We start from the raw sequence: 22,495 nt of genomic DNA on the forward strand, positions 1-22,495 counted from the left end.
CCCCTTATCAAGGGAACCATGGATATATGTACAACTTCCATATTAATAAGTATATTTTTTTTTTCTTGGAATTATATTTATTCTTCAAGGCATAAACTTTCTATCCAAATTTATCTCTTGCCTTTTTCTCCACGGTATAAACTTGCTCCTCAAGTTTATCTCACACAAGCTTAGAATATTGCATCCACATGGTCTCCACCACTTTGTATGCCTCCTCATTCACTTTCTGACACACACTGCATCAACTAATTCAACGGCCACGTCAAGACATAAACCCTTAAGTTTATCCTTCTCCATCTCAGCATATCTTGCATCCACATGGTAACCCACCACTTTACATGTCTTATGTAGTAACAACTAATATATCCAGCATCAGTGACTTCGTCGCCTAGTTAGTCACGGAAGACTATTGACATCTACAAGTTCCTCTTGCATCCCATGAAGCTTCGTAATATCCATGCAGCTCCCCCAATTAACGAAATATGACAACAAGATGATCATATACCGCACTTCATAAAGGATGAAGGATGTTTTGTCCACACTGGAGAACCTCTCGGATCAGACAGAGGACTGGTTGAACTTCCCGGAATGAGACATTGGAGATTCAACCAAACCACTGCCTCATCCATTGCTTTCGCTATGATGTCAGTAGCTAGAGGTCCAACTTTCTCAAAGCAGAACTTGTTCCGTGATTTTTATATTTGCCATAGCAACCAGGGAAAAGCCATACTAACTAAGGTCCCAATGTTCTGGATTTGAGTACATGAGATGAGATAATGCGAATTAAGGAAGACTTAGTTAGTATACCATCCCACCGGAGGAACCAGAAAATGAGATGTCTCCCAAACCTCCTTCGTTGTCGAACAATGAAACAACATATGACATACTGTCTTTGGCCCTTGATTACACAAAGAGCATGTGGTACCAATTTTTTTAACTTTTTTTTAATTTCATAATTTGTTTAATAATGAGCAGATCGCATTTTAAAAAATATTTTAGATAAAAAAATCACTTATCGCATAAGAATCTAATGTTTAGGCCGAATAATCTTAGGCCTACTATTTGGTAACAATGAAACTATGCCAGCTCGGTTTTATACCATAATTTAGAAATCTAAATGTTAATTATGGTTGTGAGAAGTTTACATTCACGTGTCAATCTATCTTCAATATTTTTCTTTTTTTGTGTCGTTTTTTTTTTATTTTGGTTATTGCCCGATATAAATATTGAATTTTGGAGTTTATTCTCATTTCGTTTTTTTTGTTTTGGCATGAGATTTAGAAAACGTTTAAGATTTAAAATTATTGAAAAGATACATAATTAGGTTAAGATTCGTGCATGTGCAAAATAAATATTTTATATCTATTACCTGTTTTATGTTTTTCTGCATATTATAAAATGATAAAATATTAATTATATATAAATAACTAAGAAATCAGTTACTATTGTGTAATAAATTGGTATGCACATATAAATCAAATGACTACTTTTGTTTATTCACAATTATTTTAGGTAAATAAATCAAAACAATCAATCTTATCTATCATATATGATATATAATTAAATTTAAATGATATTAACATAAATATATATAGTATACTTTAATACTGATATTTATTAAATGAGGTTTTCACTCACATGATTTTATGATTATTTGCATATTTGTATAATAAAATTTTACACCAACGGATTTTTTTAACGTGGAATGTTTAGTGGTTTCTATAATTTATAATCATTTAAAAAACAATGAGTTTTTAAAAATTAAAATATTAAATATATGTTCAATGCAATATCAAAATATAAGTATGTATTTTCATATGATGTATAATTTAATTTAAATCATATGAAATAAATAAATAAATAAGTATATATATATATATTAACATAGACACCTATAAAATATTTTTTTCATTCATATGGTTTTATAATCATTGTATCTTATTATATAGATTTTTATTAAATGAATAATGTAATTTTGTTATTTATTTTAATAATAAATAATTTAGAAAAAAGATAGAAAGTATACAGATTGTTAACAAATTTTTATTATTTAAAATCATTAATTGCATTATATATATTTTAATCACATTAGGTAATTTCGTAGGTTTTATTTAAAGAAATAATAGATAATAAATTTCAATTTGATAAATGAATGGTTTATAATAGACATGCTATATAGTATAAAATTTACTAGCAATTTAATTTTGAATTAATTCTCAAGCAGACATGTAAATAGAATTAGCATTCTAATTATGTGATAACTTAGCAAAATATTTTTTTAGTTATTACAAATTACAAGTTATAATTTTTTAAATGTTTCTCTGTTAATATATAGGGACATGTTTAGGAATTGAATTCATAAATTCATCATCAACTTTATTAGTGCGAACCAAACAGTACTTTACCTTAATATTCAAATAAATCAAATTACGAAGATAATAATGAAAACGTAGGTGGTCTTATAAGTTAATCAAAAAAGAAGGTGGTGTTATAAAATGCCCAGTTATATCGGTTCAGCTGTTCGCATCTAATAACAACGACCATTTTCTCTGTTTATTTATTTCAATTTTTCTAATAGTTAGCGCAGAACTAATAACTTCAAATAATATTACTCCATCCGTTTTTTAAAGAGTGTCGTTGTGACATTTCTCAAACAGATTAAGAAAGTTATTGAAATATATGTAAGTTGTAATTAATTATATCTCTTTGACCAATAGTATTTTAGATAAATAAAATTATTTATAAAATCAATGCAGTTTGCAATTAATTTTCAACTGAAAGTTAGTATAATTTACATTGGAATTATAAAGTGACACTCTTTGTGTAACAAGAAAATGAACTTAGAGTGACACTTATTATGAAACAGAGGGAGTATTAGTTTATATTTTAGTTTCATTGGTTTGGAAAATGATAAAATGTTAACTATTTTCTGTAATTTTGTTTCATTTGATTTAGTTTTTATTTTATTTTAATTTAAAAGAATTATAATTATATTTTATATAAAGATTATTTTTATTTATAATATATTTATATTTAGTGATTATTATTATAAATATGTTTCTTATCCTCTAATTTAAATATGTCAAATATTTAAATGTATAAATTTAATAACTTTAAAATTTGAAACTGGTAAAACAAAATTTGTTAACTAATCTAACAAAATGCTAATAAAAATTTAAACATTTAATAATCAGCAAAAAAAAAATTGATTAGTATTAGTTTTTTTATTGTTAATGCACACTTACAATTAATTTCAATGGTGATATAATTTATTAGTTATTAATATATTTCAAAACTCTTGGCAAAAATAAACATGCATACAGAATTTGTAACTTTTTTTTTTTGAAAAGTAGAATTTGTAACTTTTAAGTAATGGTAAAAGGATAATTTATAATTACCATATTTAAAATCCTTACAAAAAGTATAAATTTACAAAACTTATTAGTTATTATCATATTCAAAAATTCGTGACAAATAATAATTTCTTTATAAGAAAAGTTTACATGTTGGGTTAAAATCATGTTACTATGTTTTAAAGTCATGTCATATTTTTGTTGGAATGAATGTGGTGATGATGCATGTAAGAGAACCGACCATGAATTCGTGATTTCATCTTGAATACACTAAATTCAGATTCAACGGGATGGTTTGGTTTCTGCCACTGCATATGTGAATTTTCCCTAGAGAAAAACAACAAAATAAGTACAAATTTTGACTGTTTTTCTGGGTATCCACATGGTTATATCGAAACTAATCGATCTCTTCCGGCTACCCCCGACCTTTTCGGGTCAAATTATTTTATTCAATTCATTAATTTATTATATTTTGTTGACTTCTCCGGGTCGTGCAGTTAAAACCTGTATAGCCTATCAATCTGTCACCTTCCTACAGTTTAATTTAAAAAGACGAAAAACGGGTCGTTGGTCCGTGAAAAGATAAATGATAAAGAAAAAAGTGGTGGTTGGAGGAGAAGAAAATTTTAGTGATGAATTCAGTTCCTAAAATGAAACATGATGTGTTCTTAAGTTTCAGGAGCAAAGACACTCGTGACAATTTTGTTAGCCATCTATGCGGCTGTCTACGTAGAAAAAGGATCAATACCTACTTATACGACGAACTACCATACGAAGAGAGATATGAAGAGTCGTTAAAAGCAATCGAAGTATCAAGAGTTTCAGTGATTGTGTTCTCGGAAAACTTTGGGGATTCGAAATTTTGTTTAGATGAAGTTGTAGCTATCTTGAAATGCAAAAAGAGGTTCGGTCAGATTGTGATACCTGTCCTTTACCATGTTGATCCTGTGGACATTGAAAATCAGACAGGAAGCTTTGGAGAAGCCTTTGCGAAGCGACGGGATACAGCAGAGAAGCTTAAAGAATGGAAAGATGGTTTTATAGAAGCCATTAATCTCCCCGGATGGTCTACTTCTCACTTGAGGTATATCTCCAATTCATACTTCCACTAAAATGCGTTATAAGCTTTAATAGATATCCTTCTTTTGCCAGGGATGAGGAGATGTTGGTGAATGAAATAACTCTTGAGATCGAGAACAAACTTCTAAGAGTGTCAAGAAAAAAGGTTTTTTTTTAATATGAAGTTTTTAAGGTTTTGAGCTCACAATTGTTGGCAATAATGATTTGAATCCATGTCAAAATATTTGAGATTGAGTGAATAGGCTTGATGTATGACTCTTGAGTATTACTTTAGATCATTTAACTCTTTTCACAGATGTGAGAACCGTATTAAGCTCTTGTCTTGTTCTCCTACAGGTCATAATTGAATGGTTTCTAGTCATCACCAACCTCATGTTGGAAATACCTTCCTGTGTCTTCGACCAGATCTCTTCTTCTCGTAAACCTTTGTATGCGTTGGCTGCAATGTCAATGTCATTTTTATCTTGTCTACTTTGCCTCGTAGATCTCTTTCATAAAGCCCGAGTTGAGAGAGTTGTGTGGAGGTGGAGTTTGCCCATTCCTTGGTTTCACTATCCAACTCAAAGATCAAACAGATTTGGTAGCTTTCCAGATATTGTTGGGTTGGTCTGCGCCTTGTGCCAAACAGTTCTCACAGTGGTCAACTACTCATTCATCACACGTGTGGATGATTCCCCCATTAAGTTCTCGGTTTGGCCAATCATGTTTGCTCTTGGTTTGCTTTGCACTTTGTTTTTCAAAAGAGCTAGCTAGTTATTTTTCATGTTTTATGCGTAGTTTAACTCTCTTTAGTAGCTGAACTGGAACACTCAATGCGTTTGGTCTCAAAAGATTATCTTCTTATTATCATGTGCAACAATTAAGATCTGCTTATGATTCATAGTTGAGACTTGGGTTGACTTTTTGATGATTCTTCCAAAATAACATAAGAATTCTAAGTATTTAATCCAAAACATTGAATGATCTATCTATACTATTATTTGCTAAATATTTTCTTTTTTTGAGTTCTTTATACAATGGTTAATATTGCTTATATCCTTAATGAATCTATATATAATTTATTTTATAATTAAAAACAAATTTCATATTAATAATAATAATAATAATAATAATAATAATAATAATATAATAATATGAAGTATTTTCCTTTTATGAGTTCTTAATACGATGGTTAATATCGTTTATATCATTAATAAACTTTTAATATAATTTATTTTATAATTAAAAATTCATGATAATAATATTAGAGTCACGTGTTATTAGATGATTGATCATAAGTTAATATAATAAAATTATAAAAATAAATCATTTTTGAAAAATAAGATAATCCGTATATTGTGTTGTTATCTAAAATTTTAAAAAAATATTATAAAAGTTAAAAAATTAAGATATAAAACAATCAATCTATCTATATTAGTATTTTTACAATGATTTTTCAGATTTGAATTCTCACATTAAAAGTTAGATCAATTAATATCATTTATACCCTTAGTTAATAATAAATAAAAGAATTTATTAAATAAGTTAATGATTATTATATATATACGCCACAAAATTAAAAAAAAAACATATTTTAAAATTAAAAAAAAAGAAGAAAATTAAAATTAAATAAAATATGTATAAACATAATTAAGTAAAATTTAAACTTTAGTAATTTTATTTGCAAATTTTTTTTCACATTCGAGCTATCACATGTTTTTTAATAATAATATTTATAATATGATAATGATTATTTTCGCATGTGCAACAAAACAATTTACAATGAACTATTAATCGATGAAACTCATTTGTATAAAGATATTTTCTAAAATATTTTTTAGTATGTGAGTGTTTTAAAACTTTAACACAATAATAAACATATATATATATATATTCTACTGAAATTTGTTTTTATCATATATAAAAATTTGATATTTTATTTAATATTTATGAAAGTATAAATAATAATTTAGTATGTTGCTTTTTGAATAAATAATATATAAACTAATAAATGTTCATAAAAAGTTATATCTGCATACGTAGATAAACACATAATTTGAAATAAGACTCGAACACTAAAATAAACTTAAAATATTCGATGCATAGATAATGACGGATATGAATTTCTACATCATGGAGTATGCAATTTACTTGATTACCTTCTAGTTTCGTTTTTGAATAAGTCTACGATGATAATATTTTATATGTAGATTACAACATGACATTTGGTTATCACAGAAAAACATAACATGGTTATCACAAAAAAAACATAACATATCATCATATGCAATATGATAATTTTGTAGAAACCTGATAAATCTATTTTATGTGATATTTGAATGTTTATCAATTTTACAAATATAAGCATTGTTGAATATGCCTTCTAACCCGATTATTTTTTTCCGGTTTCAAATGCTTACACAAATCTAGACTCTCTCTTATAGCAAAAAAAACAACATAAAATATGGAAAATGATACATATCCTTTATATGTGGACAGTTTGGTTTTCTGCAAAATTAGGAATGATTATTTATTTAGAGAAATCAACAAGATTCCTGATTAGACATGCGGAAAGAAAAAGCCAAGTATGATATGGTATGCAAACTATAAATGTGCAGCATTCACTATAGAAGTTCAACCATCACAACTAATAGTTGCAACAATCATATGCTTACAGAATATATATATGGTGGATGGCTCTTCGACTGATATATTACAATACAGTGAGTGTATATAGATCAGAAAAACACGACAAAAAGAATTAGTTCATGGTTGCAAAAAAAGAAGTATGCTATTTTTGCATTCAGAAACGTTTACTTAGACAATGAAAAATATGTTACGACACAAGATCTGTCAGCATTTTTAATTAGACTACAGAGAAATGATTACGATGATTGAGAAAACTCAGGTGTGGCCAAGCTTTTTTAACAGAGCTGAATGAGTGTGCATCGCTCAAAAAGAAACTTCAATCCTTCAAAATATCTTATAATCCTCATACTCAAAACACAATTGTTGGCTAGAACTGTTAGATCGTTTTTTGTAATATGTTTTTGTTGGTTGTTATGTTTCGATATGATTTTACAAACCATCTTTTGTTTGGATAATAGAATATATAAAAAATGTTTTTGTCATTTTTTTCTTCTAAAAAGAATTTTATAATAAAGATAAAATTTACTCAAATGCTACAATAGAAACAGATATAAGATAAGTTAGAGATGATGTTAGATCTACAAATTATCTCATGCAAACCATGTTTAGATAACAAAGTTCTCCTAGCTGTAACAATTTAGACAAAAATACCAAAATAATTAAAAAAAGTTGCAAATAAAAGCAAAATTAATTTACAGATAAGGATAATGACAACAAAACTAGGAAAACCCAATGAATTACCCTTCTTCTTATTTTGCTATAGTCAATTCTTTTAAGTCTCATCGAGGTCCAGATAGCTCAATAGCTTCAATTATAAACGAATTCTCTTCATGACCATTACTATAATTCCTAGAAACACTTGGACCTCTAGCTTCATACCCACTTTGTGTCTGCTCATAACCATATTGTTCTACTAAACCTTCTAAAACCTTCAAAACTTCAGACATCCTCGGCCTTAAACTCGGATTTGGCAGTGTACATAGCAAAGCCAACTCCACAACTTCCTCCAACACCAAATCATCAAACTGTCCCTTCAAATCTCTGTCCACCATCTCTGCATATCTCTTCTCAGCTTTCAATGTCCTTACCTGATCCAAAACACTTTGATTCAATGCCATATGCAAGTCAAAGAATGTAATAGAAGGACTCAAATCTTTTTGACTTACCCAACTCAATATCATTCCTTTTCGAATCTGACCATTGACTGGATCAATCATCTTATGACCCGTTACCAGTTCAAGAATCAGTATCCCGAATCCGAAAACATCGGTCTTCTCTGAAGACTGTCCCGTGGAAAGGTACTCAGGAGCAATGTGACCAATAGTTCCTCTCACCGCTGTAGTGACATGTGAATCTCTCTGGTCTAAAAGCTTTGCTAAACCAAAGTCACCAACTATGGCTTCAAAGCTCTCATCAAGTAGTATATTTGCAGCTTTAACGTCTCTATGAATAATCTTCGGATTACATTGCTCGTGTAAGTAAACAAGTCCTCGAGCTGCACCAAGTGCAATGCATATCCTTCTGTTCCAATCCAGAGACGGCTTATCTCTATAACTATCTGAATAAAATGGTCATATGAGTAACGTTTTCTCATTATTAATATAGAAACATAATGAGAAATGTTAATAATTGTAACCTCTCAAGCGATCAGCGACACTTCCATTAGGCATATAGGGATACACGAGCATTCTCTCTTCTGTGGTCATGCAGAAACCAAAGAGACGTAGAAGATTACGATGAACAGCTAAACCGATCATCTCAACTTCGGTTTGGAACTGAACTTCTCCTGTATAGTTCGGATCTTTCAACCTTTTAACCGCTACAACAGTTCCATTTGGGAGGTAGCCTTTGTAAACCATCCCGAATCCTCCTTGTCCTAGAATGTTCTTTGGACTGAAGTTGCTTGTCGCGGATTGTATCTCGCGGAAACTAAACCTTTTCAGATGTCCTATCTCAAATTCATAGTCTTGTTGCACTGAAACATCCATAAGAGGTAGAAGATTTTTTTAGCAAAGTCTTAACATTGACAGACGCAAAGATAGTTTTGGAGAGAACTTACCATATGATCTTCTTGAGAGACGTGATCGGTGCCAAAGCACCCAGAAGAAGAGAAACATTAGAGAGACGATGAAGGCGACAATAATGCCAAATGCAAAAGAGAGTACTAAGCTGTGATGTTTGCTATTGTCCTTTTCAGACAACCCTGATGCTGCATATCAATTACCACAAAAGTTAAAAACTATTCACATGTTTTCATACTGAAAGAGCTTATGTTTCAAGACAACATACCATTCCTCACAGGTGTAGCAGCATCTGAGCAAAGCTCTAAGGAAGCTGAACCACAAAGGAATGCATTTCCTACAATCCTACAACGAGTACAAATTCATCAAGAAGCTTTTCAAATCAACTTATATAATGTGCGTTTTAACGGCATATCTTACCTATAGTCTTTTGCTAATATACGCGGTGTTGGTCCACTTAGATTGTTGAAAGATAGATCCCTATTCAAGTTTTTTACGTAGGGAACATTAATTAGTCTCAAAGAAACATTATTTAAAATAGCAAATAAAAAAAAAGTGTAAATGTTAGGTAGAGAAAGACATACAAGAAAGAAAGACCTGAGAGGCCAGCAACAAGCTGAGGGATTCGCCCTGATAAAAGGTTTCTGCTGAGCCGCCTATAAGACTTGTAAAATATTAACAAACCCACAAGAGTAACTAAATTAAGAATCACTGTTTCAAAACTCACAAGTAGTTTAGGTGAGTTAGGAACCCTAAAGAAGCTGGGATTTTTCCACTAAACCGGTTCCCAGAGAGATCAAGAGTCTTAAGCTCAGAGAGTTGGCCTAACTCTGAAGGTATTGGACCGGTTAACTGGTTATTCTGCAGTAACCTAAAAAACATTAACCAAGTTATAATAAGCCATTGGATTACAATAGTCACATTCTTGATCTTCAAAGATTGAATGTATAATGTTTACTCACAATGTATGAAGATGAGTAAACTCTCCAATATTTGTTGATATTGTCCCTGATAATCCTTTACTAGCCATCTCTCTGTATAAAGAGACTCAATAAGAAGAAGAAGGAGAAGAAGAGACATTTGGTTTGGTGTGAGATGATACTTACAGAGAAACGACAAAACCTTCAGCAGAGCAACCAACCATGTTCCAAGTACAAGGATCAACAGAGTTTATATCCCAACCAGACAAAACCTCTTTCTCATCTTTCATCTTGTTCTTCACTGACATCAACGCAGCGACTACAAGTAGAAACAAAAAAAAGTTAAAACCTTTTTTCACTATTGATTTTTTCCTGACAAAGAAAAAAGCATTACCTTCATAGTTAACACCCTTTGGAGATAAGAGACTATCCATGGCATAAACAGAATCATAAACCCAGAATCCTAAAAACATGAACTTTATGATCACATTCTCCATTGGAAGAGAGAGAGAGATAACAAGTTCTCTATCTTTCTTTTCTTTTGTTCAAAATGTTTTTATCGTTTTGCCGCAATTATTTGTCTGCTGGGTTATTGCCCCATTGTCTAGGGCAAATCAATAACGCCATTAAAACCAATGAAGCTAACATTTTTAAATACATTTAATTCATTAAATTATTTGGTGGCCCGGTTGGGTTTCTGAGTTATGAGTTCGATTCGAGTTGAAGAAGAAGACAAATTAAAATGTGATTGAGAGATTTAGTTATGGAAGCGAGATATCCTCGAGATTGTCAAAGGAGTGTTCCCTTGTCTTACGACTTTCTTTTCTTCTCTGTCTGAATCTCGAGTCTCTCTGACACAGTGTGAGTGAGAGTGGATCCTCTGTGATCAAACCTATGAGAAGAATTGGTACATTCGCACTTTTCGAAAACATTACTTACAATAGAACCTCTATAAATTAATTTATAAATTAATAATCTCTATAAATTAATAAATTTTGTGGGTCTCAAGTTAGATCGGTGTTAAATATAACATAAATCGATAAAATAATAAGATAATAATATTTTAAAAATTTCTATGTAAATATATAGTCCCTTTAAAATCATAAATTAATAATCTATCTATATATAATTTTTATATAAGTACGAGCTAAATATTATATAGTTAAAATTATACCAAAAACCACTTAACAATTCTATGAAATATAAAAATCTACACAAAATATGATATTAGAACAATATGGAAGTCAAATTTCTAAAATTTAAATAGTGTACATGTGGTAAAATAAAATATTTTCTTTTTTTATAAATAAAAATAGAAAAATAAAAAAATCTAAATAAAGAAACTTTTGTAAATTAATATCTCTATAAATTAATAAAATTTCAAAGTCCCAACATTATTAATTTATAGAGGTTTTACTGTATTTTACTTTTTACTATCATATATAGCGTTAAGGTGTGATCTATATACTATTATTAATAAAATGATTTTGGTGATTTGTTATGTTGTTTTGTTATATAGTTTTCCATAGTTTTAGGTTATTTTGTTTATTTTTTATGTTTTTATAGTTTATATAATTTTGGTTATTTATCATATGCTTAATTTATACTATTATTTATAAAGTGATTTTGATGATTTGACATGTTCTACTTAGTTTGTGTTATTTTGTTTATTTGTTATGTTTTATAGTTTTATGTAATTTTGGTTATCTATCACATGCTTAATAACTATAATTAATTTTTTAATTAATAATAATTATAGTATGCTTAATAATTATAATTAATGATGTAATTAATGTTTTTACTATATAATTTACTATATTATAGAGTAATTCTATTATAGAGTGAACCATTGGAGAAAACTCAACTTTATTATAGAGTGGAAATAGAGTGAGTTTTGTGTACCATTGAAGATGCTTTTAAGGTGTGATTGGTATGTCTTAGAATAACTGAGAGTAAATAAAAGTGGAAAATTAGGAGGAAAAAATGTGGAAATTAGAGTAAATGAGAGTAAAAGAAAACGAAAGAGAAATATGTGATTGATAGTAAATTACAGTAAATAAGAGTAAAAGAGAGTAAATGAATAATAATAAAATTCGAATATTTATTAACTTATAAACAATATAACAAAATGTATATTACATTAAACTATAATATATAAAATAATTTTAAACCTATTACAATATATATATAAATAAAAGTAATTTTTAAAATATATATGTATATATATTAAAATCACAATAAATTTAATGACGATGTCGAGATATATGTTGATTTGCATCCCACATTTGTTCAGCAATTTGATCATAAACTATTTGCATATACGTTCCAGCTTCTATTCTTCTTCGCCTCTCAAAGTATTACTTTGGTCATACTCTTCTTTCTCAATATTTTGTGCTTACTCACCATCATTCTCGATATCAATATTGTCAAAATCAGAATTCTTAAAATTATGACGAGAAAAATTATGCAAACCCATCATAGTGAATGTTACTCTTCTTTATGTGTTGATATCATATCTAGGAAATTCATTAAGAACCCTCCATTTTTTTTTTCAAATTTCAAATGTCAGTTCGATAACAGAAGATAGTAATGTATAACACCTATTATACATTTATTCTTTCCTGGTTTTAGGTGGTTGACTATTATTGAATTTTTGGAGATGATAGGAGTGATTGGTTGTGGCTGTGAATGCTCTAGAAAGTCAAAATTTAATTCAGAGCCATATATGTCAACCAATCAAGCTTTCCTTTCATTAGAAAACCTATTGCAACAAAATCTCTAGAAAATTAAAAAATGGTTGTAGAGAACTTTATTTACAGAGCAAATAATTAATGCTTTAGAAAGCTACAACAATAAAAGCTACATCAAATAAATCTATAGATACAATTTTACAACCAAAAATATAAAGCTACAGTCATTTCCAATCATCTCCGATATCTTTATATCTCCAAATTCTTTCTAATATGGAGCTAAATATCTGCACCTATTAGCATATCTAGAATCAACAAGATAGTATTTATTTTCCGGAGGTACAAGAAACATTGGATCGCCTCGTATTGTGGTCGCCAACACTGGTATATCATGTGCAGATCCCGCCATTCCAACATAAAAATATGGAAAAGGCATGTTATAATCACATATGGCAAAACATTAAGGCTAGCAATTCCTTTCTTATTTATAAATTAGAGACCTTCCCGGCATGATGAGACCATAACTGGTATATGCGTTCCCTCAAAAGAACCAACAAATCCATGAGAGTCAGTTCCGTATTTTGCATGCCTCTGAAAAGGTTGGAGATGGCTGTAAGTTCGTGGATTGTTCGTGGCCAGACATAATCTGCATTCATTCACTCCATTGCTTGAATAACATCATCAAACTCTTAACAAATAGTCTCTTGTGAACATCCAAACCTTAGTACAATATCACGTTGAGTATCATTTTGTGCACAAAGGATTAAAAATATATAAACACTCTCATCAAGACCTATGCTGCTTGAGGCTTCTAACCCATAATTCTCATGCAGTATTCCACATAACCGTGTGAAATTCTCCAGACACATCCTAATAAGTGTTTGACATAAAATATCAGTACCGTAAATGTAACCTTGTATAATAAGCAATCCTTTTTCCTGGTCCAAACTCGTAGGTTGCTTACAAAAATATCTTGAATAATATTGCAACTTAGGAGATATAAATGTGTTTATGGCCTCTTCTTCTTCTAGTAAGATAACTCTGCAATCTCTTTATCATCAAAATTTTCGAGTCCGTTTGAACGTAACTCAGCAATTCGAGTCCTGATAATTCATGTACAAAGTAGTGTTAGAAATTGAAGAAAAAAATATATTCAACAATAATTATACATAAATAAGATATATTTTATTAATTCACCAACAACATTAATTTTGTCCATCATTACCCCGACTCTTATTAAAAAGTTAAAACAATTCTGGAAATTTTCAGAACTTGATTCCGGAAATCTATTATGAGGGTTCATGTCAAGTGACCCAGAGTCGAAGCTTCTAAAGTTATGAGAAGTTTGAGAGTTAAATCTTCTTGAAGCTTGACTAGGCAAAATGTTTCATATGCCATCACCATCATCTTCATTGATGTCACCTAAGGAAAATCCATGATCTCCAACATATCCTCCACCAGTAGAACCTCCTCCCACAGACCCTCCACCACCTGATTCACCACCAAAATATCCACGAGAACCATAGGCCGAACCATCCGATCTTACATGACTACTTCCACTTGTGCTGCTTGCCACTCGTAGATTAATAAGCTCACAAGGATTTCCATATCTATCAATTCTGGATAACCTCTCCAAGTGCCAGATTTTATTCTCATTGCTTCTTAATTTCATAAACCCATCACAAATATCTTCATAGTTCATCAACACTACTTGTTTGCTTCCCACCAAAATTTATTCATTGGCTCGATAGGCAAAGATTCCTCCATCTACTGAAATCTCCCATCAATCTGAGCCTCAAAATTGGCTCTTCTCCTATGATCATGTCGTGTTGATGATGAACTACGAGAATCTGAAGATGATCTTCTAGTCATGTATGGAGAATATCGATTTGCTTCTCTGGCAGAATGAACATGTGATCAATAAAATAACTTACATTATTTATTGGACCGCTTGTTCTTTCTCCAAGATTTGATGATCTTCCATGGCTACTTCTTGAACTAATACTACGAGTTAATAATCCAGCACGAGCACGGCCTCTGCTTCCAGTAGAACGTGTGTTTTGCGATCTATTATTCATTTGCAATAATAAAATAGAAACAAAAATAAATATTATAAAAAAATTATTATATATTTTAAAATAATAAAATTTATTCATTTTTATAAAGGTTAATTTTCATTCATAACATATCAACAACAATAACTATATTGTGTATTATTTGGCTTAATTTTGTAGAAATTTTAATATTATTTATACTAAACATACACTATAACAACTCTAAATTGATTAGGGATTAGTTTTAATACTAAACAAACACAATTAAAAATAATTTAGGTTTATTTTTAATAACTAAAAACAAAGATATATTTGTTTATTAACTTTTTAATCATATATAAATTTAGTTTAGTTTATATACAATGTGTTTCAAAAATAAATACATTATATGCAACGCATATTATTCAAACACTTATATAAACCATGAATGCATAATAAAATACATATTTCTATACATAGAAATATGATATAGTAATTTATATTAAAAAGTGAATATAAACTGTCTATATATATTTATAATCTGCCATTATATTAATAGAAACATACATTTATTACTCTAAGAAAATTTGAATAATTTGACACACTTACGTTCGTTTCTTTTTTCAAAAAGAAAACCAGTTAGGTTTTAATCTTTGAAACAGGGAAAGAAATGAAAAGATAATTATAAATGATATGCTTAACTGCTTTTTCTATGTTGTGGAGTGATGAAACAATAAATGAAGATGCATTTTGGAGTGATGGAAAAATAAATGGAGATGTATTTATAATAAAAAGATACTCCCTTTGTTTGGTTATATGTGTCGTTCTACAACATTTCACAGCAATCAAGAAAGGTAATGGAATACCTACTTTAACCTTATTAATTAGTGTTTAATTGATTTCATATCATTATTATTTGAAGACCATTATTCGGCCAAAAGGATGTTGATCCCAATTTCTCTTAGTTGTGATCTTTTAATAGTGTAAAAGTTTCACATAAAAAAATCTATAAATGCTTAATTAACTCCTTTAGTCAAATATATGTGCGGTTGATCTGAAAGTGAAGTAATGCACGAAAGATGGGGAATCTATAATGCTTTGTTGGAGAGAAGCCATGATGGGAAACTGAAAAACAATACTACTCGAGAAGTGTCTGAATTGTTTTTGGTATCTATCCAAACTGTGCAGCGGATTTGGAAACAAGCAAAAGAAACTTCAGATGGCAAAGGGGTTAATGTATGCCACAAAAAACAGGATGTTGTGGTCGCAAGAAGATTCCTCTTGACTTGAATCAAGTTATGGCTATTCCATTTCACAAGAGAAGAACACTTCGGTCGCTCTGAATGGGTTTGGGTATGGCTACTTCAACATTGCATAAACGTGTCAAGGAAGGTACGCTTCGCCGTCACACTAATGCTATCAAACCAGGTTTAAAGGATGAAAATAGAAGAGATAGGTTGAAGTTTTGTTTCTCCATGCTATAAAAATACTCTTTGACTCATGAACCAAAATTCGTTGATATGTACAACATTGTCCATATCGACAAAAAGTGGTTTTATATGACAAAAAAATGGAGAAGTATTATTTGATTCCTGATGAAGAGGTGCCGCATTGTACATGTCAAAGTAAGAATTACATTCAAAAGGTTATGTTCTTAGCGGCGATGACTCGACCGAGATTTGACGAGGAATGAAATTAAATATTTTCTGGAAAATTAGGAGTGTTTCCTTTTGTTACCATGCAACCGGCTAAGAGGCGAAGCAAAAACCGAGATGCTGGAACACTAGAGCTGAAAGCATTAACTTCTGTGAAAAGAGAAGATATAAGAGCATGTTTGATTGAAAAAGTCATTCTGGTGATTCATGAAAGATGGCCAATTGAAGATTGGGGAAAGACAATTTTCATCCAACAAGACAATGCAAGGACACATGTCCAGTGTGGTGATGAAGAGTTTAAAGAGGCTGCCTGCAAAAATGGGTTTGATATCTGTTTGATGAGTCAACCAACCAATTCACCGGATTTAAATATTTTAGATCTTGGTTTTTTCTGTGCAATCCAATCATTACAACATCAGACATGTCCCAGAATCGTAGCAGATCTTGTTAATGCTGTGGAAAAATCATTCAAAGAATACTCTGCTGAAAAAGTTAATTTTATCTTTTTGACCCTTCAATCGTGCATGAAGGAGATCATTAAAACTGGAGGTGACAATAGATATAAAATCCCGCACATGAAGAAAGCTACACTTGATAGAGAAAATCGTCTTCCTCTTCAGATAAGTTGTGATCTCTCATTGGTTCAGAGCGTAATGACTACATTAGCATCTTCATAAGTTTAGTTTCCAGATTGTTGAACTTCATCGTTAGAACTATTTTATTTTTCAGATTTCTTATTATTATTATTGTTTTTTTGTTTGTTTACTATCTTCAAATTATTTATGTCTTATAATTATTGAGTTTTATATTGTGTTATGTGATCAAACTAGAGTAGATCTTAAGGTTGTCTGATCAAATTTTAAATCAATTTTCAGTACTACTAAACAGTTTAAAAAAATGAATGGAACCAAAATAAGAAAAATAGAAACATGAAAGAAGATTTCACATCTTTATTATGATAAAATAACTTGCAATACATCAATACCTTATTGATTTTAAAAAGAATGTGGAAGATAAATCTTCAACATTTCAAGTATGGCTTCTTCAAATGCTATGTCAGGATAAAGCTCTCCTTCATCATAAAAGAATAATTTATTCAAATCAAAATCATGTTTGACACGAAAGCAAACTCTGGCAATTGGTAAGGTCATCTTTCTCTTTGCTCTCTTTGCAAACTCTGTCAACTTGTAAATCATCTTTCTCTTTGCTCTCCTCACTCTCCATTTTAAGTTGAAAGTTTACAAATTTTAAAAGAAAAGAAGAAGATATCTTAATATATAATGAGTGGTGTAGTTAATTTTGGGCTATTACTATTACTTTTATGTTTCTTGGAAATACATATACATATATGTCTCGTAATACACACTACAAAAAAGTCATCAGATTGAAGTTTGGACTTTTTGACTAGAAATGATAATAATAATTGAAGGGTAGAAAAAGTCTTTTCTTATGAGTTTCTGCATGGAATTTAGTGAACGTCAAATATTTTGACACAAAAAATAAGTCGTAGAACGACACTTATAACCGAACGGAGGGAGTAATATTCAGCAAAAATAAAAGAAAATCTACTTCCAAGATTACACTTGGATAAGGAAAATGTAAGATTCTCGCCAAAGTTGGTGATAAAGAGAGGAAATTTTATATTTTCTTCTTCTTCTTTTTTCACCTGATTGGTTGACAACAGGTGGGATCCAGCGATAATTGTTTTTAACTTTTTCATTTTAACTCTATAAAGACCTTACAATCACACCCTTAGGCTATGATTGTTTGGTACATCTAGCGAATATATTTTAAGAGTAAAACATATTTACTTTGCCTTCAGCTAGTATTTAGCCAATCAGGTGAAAAACTCACCGTTAAAACAAAGTAAAATTGTTTATATCTTCTCCCTTTATAGAGAGAAAACTTATGTTGCACTGGTTTTAATTTTTTTCTTTTTATCTATTACAATTTTTACCCCACTAGTTTTTGTTCTTATATTTTTCTATTAATTACTCTGAGTTGCGTTGTTTGACATTAATCATACTCTAAGAGTGTGATTGGTAAATATGAGAATAAAGAGAGAAAATAAAATGGTAGAAGTGACAAGAAAATTGAAAAGGTTAAGGGTCCGAATGGTGACCATGGTTTTGATATTATAAGCGGTGTGGAATTAAAGTGTGGTAGAGTTCAACTGCGGTTCGTGCGGTTTGCAGGATAAGTGCAGATTTCATAGCAAATATAGTGAGGTTTTGACTAAAAAGTAATACGGTTTTGATAGAAAATATTGTAAATAAATATATTAATACAATTATAAATTAAATTTGTTTGTTTAGTGATAATGTCATAGTATATTAATATATTTTAAAATATTAAAATTAGTTCTAAATAACAATTATTTTTTTTAAAAAATATCATTTATTCACTATATTGATAAACCAATATATATTAATAGAATAATATTATTTTCAATTACTTTTGTCAAAACATTTATTTTCATTTCAAACATACTAAAATACAAAAAAACTATAATAATGCAAATAGATTAAATAACAGAATGTAAGATATAAAATGTGAATACTTGATTAATTTTGCAGACTCTTTAGTTAACCAATTTTGTAATGTATTAAAATACTGTAGTTTATTAAATTGATATCTATGATTTAATTAAAATGGAATATATCAGATTATAGAATAATGATTAAATAAATAAAAAAGGATAATGCACCTTTCCACTCCAATACCGCATCATTATTGGATGTTGTGTTTCAAAGTGCGTTATTACACAACACTAGAGTAAACAAAAAAAGTTTTTTTTTTAAATGCTGTATTTGATGAAAAACGCCATTTCAAATTGTATTGTTTTGTGATTGGTGACTATTTGCGGATCTGACATTTGTCACTTCACCGTCTCGGAAATTGTTTCGAATCACTACCTAAGAGTGGAGAAGGAGAGACAAAATCGTAGAGTTTGATTGTTTGGTACTATCGAGAAATTTCAGCTGAAAACATAATTACTTTCATTTCCACTAAAACTATACCAATCAGGTGGAAAATCATTTTACTTATTTTACTATAATTAATGTACATTCAAAGGTAAAATCAGTGTTCGAATGGCGTAGTGGGAGAAAATCAGTTCTCCTGCTTTAAAGTTGTCATTCACGTTTTTTTGCTTTTTTAAATTACTTAACAAAAGACATGTATGAAGATCAATATATTTTGTCTTATTGTGAAAAAACAGAAGATCTGCCTACAGATTTCACCACCATACATTTGATACAGTTCATCTGCTTTTATAATTTCTTAACCAATAAATGATTTTTTTCAAAAATAATTAATTTTAAAATTTATTTAATCTTTTTCTATTTTAAAATATTTTAAAATATTTAAAAACTCATAATAAATTTTACCATCTAAAACTGTAATGAAGTATTTCATATGCTGCATTTTTCTCGCTTGATCTGCATGATCTGTTTGATTTGCATGATATACTTGATATGCACCGCTTGAATATTATATTTTCATTTTAATTACTCAAAACTTTAATAATGCAAAAACTATCATTATCAATTTATCTTTCTCATCATATAATTTTCATATTTATTTAAATGATTATGTATTTCGTCAATTGTTAATTTTTTATTTTTATTATATATTTAACAAATGTTTATATATTATATGTTTTTATTTTTTATTATATATTTAAACTTCTTCTATAAATATTATATTTCGTTATTATGTGTACTATTGAAAGAAATATGTATTCGTTAAGTTCTAATATTTTTATATATTATGTGTTTTGATCTGCTGCATTTGCCCGCTTGATCTGCATGATCTGTTCTTATCCCGCTTGATCTATATGATATGCTTGATCTTTACCGTTTGAATCGCTTTACCATTCGAAGCGGGACAAATTGTAAGGAACAAAACCGTCTTTGTAACTGAATGGTTTGTGATTGGTGATTTGCACAACTTCTAGTCACATCACAAATAAAAATTTACTCCATTTATTTTGTTCTTTACAGTTTTGGTAGAGGAAAAGTGTTGAGTTCGTTTCCACTTTCTATCTGTACTTTTATTACTTTCTTACTCTACAACTTTTAATCTCATTTTTTCTATTTTCGTTACTTTAGATTCAGCTATAACTACCAATCATACTCATATTACTCTTTTAAATCTGAAGTAAAAGTTAGATAGTGAATGGAGACGTCAATGCGGAGTGGTATTATAATTGATGTGACTAGAAGTTGTGCAAATCACCAATAACAAACCATTCAATTACAAAGACGGTTTTCTGTCAAAAAATGCTTTCACAAAAAAAAAAAAGATTTTTTGTTTTACTTTACTACTGAAATGGTAAGGTAATCAGATATTTTACAAAAGGTTCTTTTGCAAAAATGATAACTAACGCATATGTTTTACTTTACTACTGAAATGGTAAAGGTAATCAATTTTATAGTGATGTTGTATTTTTTTAGTCAAAATTGAGGTAGTAAATAGAAATGTCACTGCAGAGCGGTAATATAAGTGATATGACTTGAAATTTTGCAAGTCATCAATCACAAACCATACAATTACAAAGGCATTTTTTATAGAAACTCTGTTACGAAAATGATTCTTTTGTTTATTCTCAATTGTATCAATAATGCAAATGCTTTACTTTACTAATAGGTAGAGATCTGCATTCTGCACCTTGCAATAGTAGCTCAATTAAAAAAAAATTATATTTTGGTTAAGTTATATTTAATACAATTTTTTATTATCTAAATTGTGAATTAGGTATAAGTTCTAATATATTATTGGGTTTTAGTTATGATAAAAATGTTGAATTTGTATATGGACATTCCAAATAGTAAAAGAAATAATGGGTAAATAAAATAATCACATTCTTGGTACTCATCACACATGATAGGGCCTCTTAATTTGAACATCATGTGTTCGGGAGAGGAGAAATATTACTCATCACACATTTTGATAATTGCAGAAGAGGGGGAGGGGGAGGGGGAGGGGGGGGTTAGGTTCTGACCGGCCAAAATTTATTCTATTCGACAAAAAATCGATAATCTATCTTATTGCATACACTTCAAATTCTTTTTATTATATATCTTTTCATCGATATATCAATGGATCTCATATCGATCAATTTTTGAATTTTAAAATAAATTAGAGAGAACCAAAAAATACTGTTGATGCCTCAAAAATAAAATCTTGTACACACTATAATGCAAATACTGAAGATACAAATAAGTAATTACGATTCGTCAAAAACCTTAGATTACAACTTTTTTAAACTAACGAAGTATTCATTCATATAAGCTATTGTTTACTGATGTCTGTTTTTCAGTGAGATTGGCAATGTAAACCTGATTGTTAGACATAAATGTATACAACTAGGGCAATTACCATGGGCCAAAAATGTAGTCTCACACATATGTTGCCGTCAAATAATATATTTATAAGGACATGTATGACTGCAAGGTAAGTGTCAAACTTACTATCTAGTTGGTATTAGTTTTATGTAGTCCTACTCGAACATAGTAAACTAAAGGGGTGATTGGTTCGACTGTGGCTATGAAAATTTAGCTGTAATAGTTTAGCTGTAGATAAGTTTGTTGTAGCTGTAAAGTTGTTGCTGTAGATTTTTTTGCAGAGACTTTTGTTGTAGTTAAATTTGTTGTAGTTGTAAGTTATATGTTGTAGATATTTCAAAATAAAATATGTGATGTATATATAAAATAATTATTTTTATCAATTAAAATAATTTATATTAATGATTTTTATAAATTATCAAAGTTTACTGTTATTTAAAAATATATAGAAATAATATTTTATGTTATTTAAAATATTTCAAAAGTTTTGAAAACACCTAGAATTAAAGTAAAATATTTATAAATGTTTTTATTATGATTATCTAATTTATTTGATATCATAAATAGTTTTTTTCATTTTAAAGTTTCTACAGCCTATAAAACAAGGATGTAGGTTTTTTGCCTAAAAATGATAAGAAAAATTTTGCTTTAAATTTTTTGCTGTAACTTTAAAAATAAATCTAAAGCATGATTGGTAAAAGTTAATAGTAATTTATTGTAGGCTTTAACTAACAAAAATAAAGCTACAACATGATTGGTAAAGTTTA

At 29.3% G+C, this 22,495-nt stretch overlaps 2 protein-coding genes and 1 pseudogene across 3 annotated transcripts; 1 reads left to right on the top strand and 2 right to left on the bottom strand.

Annotated features, from left to right (window-relative positions):
• Window positions 1-3,934: 3,934 nt before the first annotated feature.
• Window positions 3,935-5,311, top strand: LOC108852606 (disease resistance protein RPV1). The gene is made up of 3 exons (XM_018626109.2): window positions 3,935-4,437; window positions 4,506-4,578; window positions 4,770-5,311. Exons 1-3 carry the CDS (start codon window positions 3,986-3,988, stop codon window positions 5,184-5,186), a joined length of 942 nt encoding a protein of 313 aa, XP_018481611.2. The 5' UTR covers window positions 3,935-3,985; the 3' UTR covers window positions 5,187-5,311.
• Window positions 5,312-7,628: 2,317 nt separating this feature from the next.
• LOC108849624 (probable LRR receptor-like serine/threonine-protein kinase At5g45780) lies at window positions 7,629-10,664 on the bottom strand. Of its 2 annotated transcripts, XM_018623206.2 has the most exons (11): window positions 10,397-10,651; window positions 10,189-10,321; window positions 10,045-10,116; window positions 9,810-9,953; window positions 9,667-9,738; window positions 9,503-9,562; window positions 9,351-9,427; window positions 9,121-9,270; window positions 8,698-9,036; window positions 8,228-8,619; window positions 7,629-8,149 (listed from the first exon to the last, which is right to left on the bottom strand). In XM_018623206.2, exons 1-11 carry the CDS (start codon window positions 10,497-10,499, stop codon window positions 7,841-7,843), a joined length of 1,851 nt encoding a protein of 616 aa, XP_018478708.2. In that variant the 5' UTR covers window positions 10,500-10,651; the 3' UTR covers window positions 7,629-7,840. The 2 variants fall into 2 exon arrangements, with proteins under 2 accessions (XP_018478708.2, XP_056863138.1); XM_057007158.1 differs by having other exon boundaries at window positions 7,629-8,619; window positions 10,397-10,664.
• A 2,212-nt stretch (window positions 10,665-12,876) lies between these two features.
• LOC108837243 (uncharacterized) lies at window positions 12,877-14,300 on the bottom strand (annotated as a pseudogene).
• Window positions 14,301-22,495: the final 8,195 nt, after the last annotated feature.

The sequence above is a fragment of the Raphanus sativus genome, chromosome 4 (genome assembly GCF_000801105.2).
Source record: "Raphanus sativus cultivar WK10039 chromosome 4, ASM80110v3, whole genome shotgun sequence".
NCBI lineage: Eukaryota > Viridiplantae > Streptophyta > Magnoliopsida > Brassicales > Brassicaceae > Raphanus > Raphanus sativus.